Genomic DNA, 10,701 nt, shown 5'->3' on the forward strand with positions numbered 1-10,701 from the left:
AAAGAGAGAGGCAGTTGAGGGGTTTTCTAGTGCTTCCACAGGGAGGATTCATAGTGTGGACTGTGACCCAGGAGGTAGAAGGGTTATTTTCAGGATTATCCGTTTGAAGAGATTGCTGCTGTTGCTCGGGTTTATTGCACATCCCCTTTTTCCCTTCATGAAGCTGACCTGAAGCTGTGTAAATAAGGGAGGGTAGACTTGTCTCATGGGCAAGTCAAGATTGAGGTGGACAGTTTTGAAGATCAGCAGCTCACCACTACCACAGATAATCTGAAGGGCCCTCGGTAATGGAGTTGGGAGTGCAGAGATTGGGGTGGTATTTTGAGAAAGGGCCTTCCAGGGTGTTGAAGTGAAGATGGAGAAGAGTGGGAATCCACTGGCAGAGCGAATAGGAGACGGTGGGATATGTGACCAAGTTTAGAAAATTCAAGGTCAGCTCAGGCCCGCCGACCCACGCCTGACTGATACCTGAATGCTAGCGGCGCGGGTAACTGCTGCACTGAGAAAGGTGGCTCCAGAAGGCAGGCAAGGCGCGGGAAGTCTGAAGCTTTCCCGCCGCCACCAAGGGCGTGACCTCTGACGTCAGGGCTCCGCCTTCACAAAGCAGAACGGCGGGCTCCGCCCTTCCAAGATGGCGACACTCGTGGGACCGGAAAGCGTTCATGGATTTCGCCTTTACCCTGTCTCCGAGAGTGCGCCCGCCCCTTCCGGCGTGCCCCGCGCGGCGCGAGGACGTTGCCGGGATCCTCCCCTAGCCCGCCTCTTCCGGTTTCTTGAGTCGTGTGCGTCCGCGACGGTAGTGACGCGTATTACCTGGAGGATGGCGGACGCCGGCTTACGCCGCGTGGTTCCCAGCGACCTGTATCCCCTCGTGCTCGGCTTTCTGCGAGATAACCAGCTCTCGAGCGTGGCCAATAAATTCGTCAAGGCAACAGGCGCTGTGAGTGCGGGGCTTGGATCATGGGCTGGGGTGGGATCACCACAGGGCTGCGGGCCCTGACATGCTTAGGTCTGCAGGTAGGGAGGTCTGCGGGGTCCGCCAGACTAATGACTGCCAGGTCTTTGTGTCGAGCTCTCGGCGGTTGGCGGAAAGCTTGGAGTCTTGGCATCACTTCCACGAGGTCTGACTACTTAGCGCTGAGTCTTGCTTTTTTCTGGTGAGAGGTGAGGCGGTGGCAGCGTGGGACCCTCGTGGCCTAGGTCACGTAGCTAGCAGAATCCGACCGGGCGGGAGCGCCTTGTCCCACCGGAGGCATTAGAGGCTCCTGGTACCTTAATTGGGCTTTTATGTTGGGAGTGCCAAGCGTGACTTGAGTTTAACTCTGAAACGAATTTACCCAGGACTCAAACAGATATTGCTTTAGAAATAATGAAAGCTGAAAAACAGTGAAAGTGTTAGTCGCTGAGTCGTGTCCGACTCTGCAGTCCCATGGAGAAGCCCGCCAGGGTCCTCTGTCCATGGAATTCTCCAGGAAAGAATACTGGAGTGGGTAGCCTTTCCCTACTCCGAAGGATCTTCCAGACCCAGAGCTCTAATCGGGTCTCCCGCATGCGGGCAGATTCTTTACCGTCTGAGCCACGGGGAAGCCGTTAATGAAAGCTGGGATTTTTGTTACTAAAGAAAAAAATGAACGGGAGTAGAAGCAGGGTTGAGCATCATAATTACCAAGCAGTTTGGAATCTTTGACTTCGAGCATCAGACAAGTCTAGGTTTGGGAACAATCTCTGCCACTTTAAAAGTGTATGATCCTGGCAGCTTGCTTAATCTCTTTGAATCTGTTTCTACTTCTATGAGCATGTCATCATTCACTTTATAGGATTTTTGTGAGTTTTAATAACATGATCTGTGCAAAGTGGCAATATCAGTGCCTGTTGCTCAGAAAGCATCAATGAGTGGAAATTGTTATCTTGGTTATGGTATCTTAGGATGTTCTAAAAACAAGTAAAAGGAAGATGACCAGGAATGTGAAAGGTTTGGAATCTACATCTCAAGGAGAGCAGACAAGACTGCACAAGAAAACACCTTGAAGATAGAGTGGAGTGATGTGGTAGTCCTTAAAAGTGAAAGTGTTAGTGGTATATGACTCTTTGTTAGTCCATGGACTCTAGGCTGCCAGGCTTCTCTGTCTGTGGGATTCTCCAGGCAAGAATACTGGAGTGGGTTGCCATTCCCTTCTCCAGGGGATCTTTCCGACCCAGGGATCAAACCTGAGTCTCCTGCATTGCAGGCATATTCTTCACAATCTGAGCCACCAGGGAACCTCATATGGTAGTCCTTAGTGGTCTTAGTCTTTGACTAAGAAGATAGGCTTGTTCTTTGTGGTAGAATCAGGTTACACAAGTTATAAGTCAGATCAGCGTCAAAGGGCTTCCTTAAGCTGAGACAGCCTGCCACATGTGATCTGATAGAGCTGCTTTCATACTGGAACTGTTTTGAATTGACTGTTAGAGACTGCAGAGAGTGTTTCCACATCCTGCTGGATGGAATTGGGCCTTTCAGAATCAGAAATCTTTTTTATGTGACAAAAGCTAATCTTTGTGGAGGGCATACTAAGGGCCAGATGCTAAGCCCCTTATATGCGTTATCTCATTCTCTCACCAACTTAGTGCTGTATAGTATTATCTATCTTACAGGGAAGAAAAACAGTATTAGAGAGAGCAAGTGATTTACTCAGGGTCACGCATTACTAACCGGCAGAAGTAAGTTTCACACCTCATCTAACTTTGAGCCTGTACTCTTGTATATACTGTAACGCCTTGCCTTTTTTTTGGACACCAACTCATAATTCATAAGCAGTGTAATTAACAGCTGAATGTTCTGCACTGAATAATTAGCATGTTGCTGCTGCTAAGTCGCTTCAGTCGTGTCCAACTCTGCACGACCCCGTAGATGTCAGCCCACCAGGCTCCCTCGTCCCTGGGATTCTCCAGGCAAGAACACTGGAGTGGGTTGCCATTTCTTTCTCCAGTGCATGAAAGTGAAAAGTGAAAGTGAAGTCACTCAGTCGTGTCCTACTCTTCGTGACCCCATGGACTGCAGCCCACCAGGCTCCTCCGTCCATGGGACTTTCCAGGCAAGAGTACTGGAGTGGGGTGCATTGCCTTCTCCAGAATAATTAGCATAGATTTTTACTAATCTTCTCTTGATGGTTGATTTCCAGTGGTTTGGAATTATAAACCGGGTTGCAGCAAACATCTTCCTGTGTAGGTGTTTGTTTCATGGGTAAGGATAAATTCCTGGATAGTACACTGCTAGAATAAAGCAGTGTTTTTAATGGACTGCATGTTTTTAAAGGCTTTGATAAATAGGATTGACAGGCAGGGGAATAGATGGTGCCAGAAACTACAGGAATAACCCTTTTTTGCTATCAAAAATTTGGAAATACGTAAACAGATTTTTCTCCTAATTTATGCAAGTAGGAGAAACCTTCAGAGATGTAAATACCAGATAGAGCAGACAAAATAAGTGACTTTTAATGAGAGAGTAACACAAAATTTGAACTCCCACAGAATAACCAGGATAAAACTTTCTTACCCTGCTTTCTCTCTCTTTTCTCTTCTAGACCCAGCAGGATGCCAACGCCACTTCCCTCTTGGATATCTATAGTTTCTGGCTCAAGTAAGTCTTTTCTTTGCCAGTGTGGCTGTTTTCTTCTCGTGAGTAGGCTGGGTTGTATTTGGTTTGAGAAGGTCCTGTTCCCCAGAAGTTAGCCTAATCTGCCTCAGCAGGTCCACCAAGGCTCCAAAGCGGAAGTTACAGGCAAATGGACCAGTGGCTAAGAAGACTTCATCCAGTGACAGCAGTGACGACAGCAGTGAGGAGGAAAACCAGGGGCCTCCAGCTAAGAAAGCTGGTAAGACCCAGCAGGGAGTTGTGGTTCCAGGAAGAGGATTTGTAGTCTCCCAGTACTAAACGGCTGATTCTTACTGGGACCTGTATTTTTGTTCAGCTGTACCTGCCAAGCAGGCCAGTCTGCTTCAGCATCCTGGAAAGGCTGCAGTCAAAGCATCCGAGAGCAGCAGCAGCAGCAGCAGTGAAGAATCCAGTGATGAGGAGGAGGAAAGAGACAAAAAGAAAAAGCCTGTTGAGGTTTGCAGCTTTGGGGAGGAAAGGAATTGCTTAAGGGATTGGAAAGAAGAAACCTAAAATCTTGGCTTTTAGCCTGGTGGTGCTGGTTATACAACAGCAGATTATTACAAGGTCTTTCAGAGAGGTTGTAGAAATACGAGGTTTGGAAAGGATTTTGTAAGGTAAAAGTTGAACCCTGAATCTAGAGGAAATTCAGTCCATTCTGCATCCCTGACAGTATTGGGTTTCTCTGGGACACTGTCAGGGACTCCAAGAGCAAAAGATGTTTTGTGGACAGGTGCAGGGAGCTCTAAACAGGGAATGTCAGGAACAATGCCTAAAAAAGGGAGCACCTAGGGAGTTTGCTTTTGTATCTTAAGATGTCCTTGGGGTGCCCTAAAACTCTTGCTGATTCTCCTGGCTTTTCTTACAGAAGGGAGTTAAGCCACAGGCCAAGACAGTCAAAGCTCCTCCTAAGAAGGCCGAGAGCTCTGATTCCGATTCTGACTCAAGCTCAGAGGACGAGCCACCAAAGAATCAGAAGCCAAAGACAACACCTGTGGCAGTGAAAACTCAGGCTAAAGCCCAAGCCAAACCAGGTATTGTTTTTGTTCCCAAGAGGCTGGGCTGGGGACCAGGTTGCTCTGGGGACTGGTGTGAAAATTCCTCATTCACCACAGTGATGAAATGGCACTGGTTGTTGAACTAGAGGTATGGATTGGTGTCATTTTTTTAAATTAGGGACTGGTAACTACAGAAATGGCTTCCCTGGTGGCTCAGACAGTAAAGAATCTGCCTGCAATGCAGGAGACCCAGGTTTGATACCTGGGTCATGAAGATCCACTGGAGAAGGGAATAGTTACCCACTCCAGTAGGCTTGCCTGAAGAATCCCCATAGATAGAGGAGCCTGGCAGGCTACAGTCCATGGGGTTGCAAAGAGTCAGACATGTCTGAGTAGCAACTAACACTTTCATTTTTTTCAACTATAGAAATAGTGGGCAATGAGGGGAAACATGTTTAAAAGACTTCAGAGGGCATATTCAAATGATTTGCATCATAAAATTTTTTGGAAGACAGGTTTATTTCTGAACTTGGGCAGGAAATTTATCCTTTGGTAATACAGTAAACCACAGCCTTCTCCTTTATGCTTGCTCCGAAGGCAAGAGAATTGACAGACTCCTAAGTTCCAAGCTAATAGGAGGAGACTTTTATAGCCCTTTAATATCTTGATACTCCTTTCTTTTGATGTTCATTAATTCATGTTCTTTTTTTTTTTTTTTTTTTTAAATATTTATTTTATTTATTTGGCTGCACCAGATCTTAGTTGGCACATGTGGGATCTAGTTCCCTGACCAGGGATCGAACCCCCAGCTCCCTACATTGAGAGCATGGAATCTTAGCCACTGGACCACCAGGGAAGTCCCAGTTCATGTCTGTTTAAAAAATATTTTTCTTTATTTATTTTTGGGTGTACTAGATCTTTGCTGTGTGTATGGGCTTTCTGTAGTTGAGGTGAATGGAGGCTGCTCCCTTGTTGTGATGTACAGGCTTTTTACTGTGGTGGCTTCTCCTATTGCAGAGCATAGGCTGTAGAGTGTTGGGGCTTCAGTTGTGTGGGCTCAATAGTTGTGGCACCCAGGATTAGTTGTCCCAAGGGATATGGGATCTTCCCAGACCAGGGATTGAACCTGTGTCTTCTGCATTGGTAGGTGGGTTTTTTTTTGTTGTGGTTTTTTTTACCACAGAGCCATGAAGGAAGGCTGGCAGGTATATTCTTAACCACTGGACCACCAGGGAAGTCCAGCTCATGTCTGTTTTTAATGAGTATACAATTACCTGTCTTACAGTTTGTTGAAACAATAGATCAGACAACATTTGCCACAATAATGTATGTCAGAGTGATTGGCTGTAAAAACTCGAGCCCAGCTATCATCTGAAGGGTATTCGCATCCACCTTATGGTATTTCAGACAGCCACCTAGCTTCGTCTTCATTCTCTTAACGCTTGTTCTTGGGACTTACGTAAGAATTCTTCCTTTCTTAGCACCATCATGAAGTCCCACCAGTAAGGTGAAATGTAGACTCCTTTTGAATTTTATAGTCAAAAGTACATCCATGTTCTAGTTGCTTGCCAGCAGAGATCAATCTTTACTAGTCAGGAAGAATTATTTTTTATCCTGGATTTTGGCCCTTCATTTTCTGTAGTAGCTGAGGGTTTGACCTCAAGAGTGATGGTCATTCTCCTCAGGATCTTCATGAAAATCTGCATCTTGGCAGCAGTGCCACTGAAGGTGGCGGGTCTGAAAACTGTCTTTACACTCACGTTATTTCTGTTTTCTTAGGTACATCAGCTCGGCCAGCACCTAAAGTCGCCAACGGCAAAGCAGCTAGTAGCAGCAGCAGCAGCAGCAGTGATGATGACTCAGAGGAGGAAAAGGCAGTAGCCATCTCTAAGAAGGTATAGGCCTTAATTTCTACCAGGGAAGAGGGGACAAGGGGGTGGAAGTCCTCCATTTCCTGGCAGGAGTGGTTGGGTCAACATTTTCCTGTGGTAATTGATTTTCTCTGTGTGATGCAGACCATACCTAAAAAGCAAGTTGTGGCTAAGGCTCCAGTGAAAATGGCTGCCGCACCTGCCCAAAAGAGTTCCAGCAGTGAGGACTCCTCCAGTGAGGAAGAGGAAGAGGAGCAGAAGAAAAAGCCCATGAAGAAAAAACCAGGTGACTGGACACGGGGAGTCAAGCTACCACTGATGAGGGCCCAAAGGCAGGAGGTCCTCTGCAGTCACCACGTGGACCTTGGCCTGACAGCTGGCCTGTCCCAGAGAAAGGAGAAAGCCAAAAGTTGCCTTTTGTGACTCAGAAATGGCATGCCATCGTCCTTGCCCTAGTCTGTTAGGAAAGAGTCACTAATCCTAGCCCACCCTCAAGGGAAAGGGAATTAAGCTCCATTTCTAGAAGGAAGTGGTATCAAAAGATTTGTGTACATATTTTATCACACTGTCCCTTTTAAACAGGTCCCTATAGCTCAGTCCCCCCGCCTTCTGTTCCCCCACCCAAGAAGTCCCTGGGAACTCAGTCCCCCAAGAAAGCTGCAGAGAAGCAGCAGACTGTGGAGAGCAGCGAGGAGAGCAGCGATGAGTCTGGTGAGTCATCTCCCGTGGTGGGTCTGGAAGTGTGTGAGGAGTAGGGAAGGAGATGCTTCTGTTCCCTTCTGCTTTTCTCTGAAGCACCACAGGGCTGATGCTCTGTGTGGGTCTTTGCATCCTTGTTGTTTTTGGCTGTGTCACATGTCTTGCGGAGGTCTCAGTTCCCTGACCAGAGATCGAACCCGGGCCATGGAAGTGAAAGCCCAGAGTCCTAATCACTAGGCCACCAGGGAACTCCCTACGCTTCTTTTACTTGCCTCTGGTGGGACTCTGGACCCAGCCTAATGCCATTGCTTCTCTCAAGATTCAAGTTCTGAGGAAGAAAAGAAACCTCCAGCTAAGGCAGTCATCGCCAAGGCAGCTACTAAAGCAGCTCCAGCAAAGAAGGCAGCAGAGAGCTCTTCAGACAGCTCGGGTAAGGACGGTGTAGCGTAGGAGGCCCTCAGGGCGATGGTAGCTCCAAGGGCCCCCTTTAGCCTGATTCGGGGACCTATTCACTCTAACCTCCCTGTCTAGACTCCGACAGTTCTGAGGATGAAGCTCCTGCCAAGCCAGCTGGTACCACCAAGAATCCCTCAAGTAAACCAGCCGCCACTCCCAAGCAGCCTGCAGCTAAGTTAGCTGCCACTCCCAAGCAGGCTGCGGGCAGTGTCCAGAAGCCTCTAACCAGAAAGGCTGACAGCAGCTCCAGTGAGGAGGAGAGCAGTTCTAGTGACGAGGAGGAGACGAAGAAGACTGTAGCCACCCCTAAGTCCAAGGCGACAGTCAAAGCAGCCCTGTCTTTGCCCGCCAAGCAGAGCTCTCAGGGTGCTGGGGGCAGCAGCTCGGATTCAGACAGCTCCAGCAGCGAGGAAGAGGAAGAAGAGAAGACGCCTAAACCCCCAGCTAAAAAGCCACGGAAGGAGGTAGGAGCCATAGCCCCTTCCAAACCAGCCTCTGGGAAGAAAGCAAAGGCCGAGAGCAGCAGCAGTTGTTCCTCTGATGACTCCAGTGAGGAGGAGGAGGAGCCCAAGGGCAAGGGCACTCCAAGACCGCAGGCCACCAAGGCCAATGGCACCTCTGCACTGACTGCCCAGAATGGAAAAGCAGACAGGGGCAGCAACGAGGAGGAGGAGGAGAAGAAAAAGGCAGCAGTGGCGGTTGCTAAGCCAGGTCTGTATCCAAAAAACCTGCCTCCTGGGTTTGTCCCCTAAACCAGAATGGGCTGTACTCTAGAGGAGTGGATTAGGAAGCCAAAGCCCCTGACCAGCTTCCAGTTGGTTGGAGGCCCTCAAGTGTGGGAGCCTGGGAGGAGGGGATAGGAAACTGGTTTCCTGAGCCTGGCTTTCTGCTCTGTAGGTTCAGAAAAGAAGAAGAAGAAGAATGAGGCTGCTAAGGAGGCAGAGACGCCTCCAGCAAAGAAGATAAAGCCTCAGACCCCCAACACATTTCCTAAAAGGAAGAAGGTAGGTTGTCTTGTTTTCCTCTCAGGAGCCAGCTTTTAGAGTAGACAAAAACTGCAGATCATCTGGACAGCTCTTTGCCTGGCGTGGCACACACACTCTAGTGTGTAGCTCAGGAGGGCCTTTTTGTTCCATGACTGCTCCATCCTGAATTTCCTACTCCATTCTTCCCCAGGGAGAACGAAGGGCATCCTCCCCATTCCGAAGGATCAGGGAAGAGGAGATCGAGGTGGATGCTCGAGTGGCAGACAATTCCTTTGATGCCAAGGTGAGGAAAACGAGGGGTCTTCACCATCCTTGAGGGGGTGGGGTGGGGTGGGAGAGAGTACAGCATTTGGTCCTGGTTGATAGGTTCTCTGAGTTTGAGTTGCCTGGAGCAAGAAATGACAGGGCCCTGGGGTTGCCCTTCTGTGCGCTAACCACCTCTTTCTGCTTACCAGCGGGGTGCAGCTGGAGACTGGGGGGAGCGAGCCAATCAGGTTCTGAAGTTCACCAAAGGCAAATCCTTCCGGCATGAGAAAACCAAGAAGAAGCGGGGCAGCTACCGGGGAGGCTCCATCTCTGTCCAAGTCAACTCTGTTAAGTTTGACAGCGAGTGACCATGGGCCGTCTATGGCACAGCAAGGGTGTGCCCACTCAACGTCCTCAGTGGACCTGGGAATCCTAGGCTCTATCAGGGGAGGGTCTTGGTGAAGAGAGCAGTTTAGAATAGGTCTGAAGACTGCACTGTAACACCCTCTAAGGTCCTTTTTTGTGTTCGTGGTTTTGTACAGATTTGTTTTTTGAGTGTTGGGTAGCAAGGACAAAGAGTGTTCATTTTTAAGAACAATTTTAGTTGTCATTCCCTCCATGTTCTGTGAAAGTCTTCATACTGAGAAATTTGTATATTTCCTATTAAATCATTTCTTATTGATTTTTGTTGTGGTTTTCAGAGGTGGGTTCCCACAGATTAAAATCTTAGCTATCTCCCAAGACTTGGTAAAGGTCACATGTAAGAATTTTTATAATTGGAGAACTCTGCCTATGTGAGTGCTGGTGTCCACTTTTCATCCTTCCTACCCATCAGAGCCCTGATGAGGGGCAGTTAACATTAACCATTGTTAATGTATATATCTGTTAAGCATGAACTGTGTACCTCATTTATGGGGTCTAGGACTGAAATCTTCAGCCAGCATGGACTTACCTACTTTGGAGGATAAAAGTCATTGTTTTATTCAGACAAAATTCTAATGTGTGAATGCCCTGGGGTCAGTCTGCATATTTTTTGTATTTTTATTATCACATAATGTTTGCAATATATGTTTATTAATTTAAAAGCATAAACTTTTTTATTGTTCAAAGATAATTTTTGATTGGCTTCTGAGGACTATATCTTCTCAGTTTTTTTACATTTTAAAGCGCAAAATTTAATCTGAAAAGCACATATCACTTGGTATTTCTGTCTTGGTAGTGTGGTGACACAAAATAGTTTGATTAACTTGTTACATGTTTGGGAGTCACTGATCAAGAAAGTGAAGGAAGAAATCTATAATGAAAAACCTCAGTAGGAATTAGGTTACATTAGTCAGGTGAATTTATAGGTAACCTACGTATACACTAATAGAAGAACCTTTACAAAGCATTTTATCTGGTATTACTTGAGTTAGAGTGGGGTTGGGAGAGCATTCTAACAGGGTTATTGTGTCTTGTAGTTGGTACATGGGAGAAACTCATATGCTCCCTTTAGAACCTTACTGTCAGTAAACAATAAAAAGCCTGTGAGCAGAGATATGGCTCTTGGGGCATGCAGGCTGATTGTAGAACTGTAGGAGATTAACGTTGGCAGTGCTCACAGAGCAAGTGAGGAGGAAAGTTGAGTTCTCCAGTCTCTCCCAAGTTCTCTGGTGCTGGGCTGTCCCTGTGTTGGGAATGCGTGCCCTAACTTTATAGATGAGGTGTAAATTACTGTCCATGGGATTTTCCAGGCAAGAATACTGGAGTGGGTTGCCATTTCCTTCTCCAGGGGATCTTCCCAACCCAGGGATCGAACCCGGGTCTCCTAC

General features: G+C 47.4%; 1 protein-coding gene and 1 pseudogene across 2 annotated transcripts; one reads left to right on the top strand and one right to left on the bottom strand.

Annotated features, from left to right (window-relative positions):
- Positions 1–760: 760 nt before the first annotated feature.
- On the top strand, positions 761–9,572 carry NOLC1 (nucleolar and coiled-body phosphoprotein 1). 2 transcript variants are annotated; one of them, NM_001075608.2, is given in 13 exon segments: positions 761–940; positions 3,564–3,619; positions 3,730–3,854; positions 3,951–4,090; positions 4,503–4,668; positions 6,412–6,527; positions 6,648–6,789; positions 7,086–7,214; positions 7,522–7,632; positions 7,734–8,369; positions 8,556–8,662; positions 8,835–8,927; positions 9,100–9,572. In NM_001075608.2, coding segments are annotated over 13 exon segments (2,100 nt in total). In that variant the 5' UTR covers positions 761–820; the 3' UTR covers positions 9,259–9,572.
- LOC112444524 (ubiquitin-ribosomal protein eS31 fusion protein-like) lies at positions 5,444–6,387 on the bottom strand (annotated as a pseudogene).
- Positions 9,573–10,701: the final 1,129 nt, after the last annotated feature.

Source organism: Bos taurus, chromosome 26 (genome assembly GCF_002263795.3).
Source record: "Bos taurus isolate L1 Dominette 01449 registration number 42190680 breed Hereford chromosome 26, ARS-UCD2.0, whole genome shotgun sequence".
In the NCBI taxonomy this organism is placed as follows: Eukaryota; Metazoa; Chordata; class Mammalia; order Artiodactyla; family Bovidae; genus Bos; species Bos taurus.

Excerpts from the sequence above, each read along its gene's own strand:
- NOLC1 (XM_005225507.5), top strand. The coding sequence starts at position 821 with ATGGCGGACGCCGGCTTACGCCGCGTGGTTCCCAGCGACCTGTATCCC. Across the intron at positions 6,790-7,085 it reads GCCCATGAAGAAAAAACCAG|GTCCCTATAGCTCAGTCCCC; the intron begins GTGACTGGACAC and ends CCTTTTAAACAG. Across the intron at positions 7,633-7,733 it reads GAGCTCTTCAGACAGCTCGG|ACTCCGACAGTTCTGAGGAT; the intron begins GTAAGGACGGTG and ends CTCCCTGTCTAG.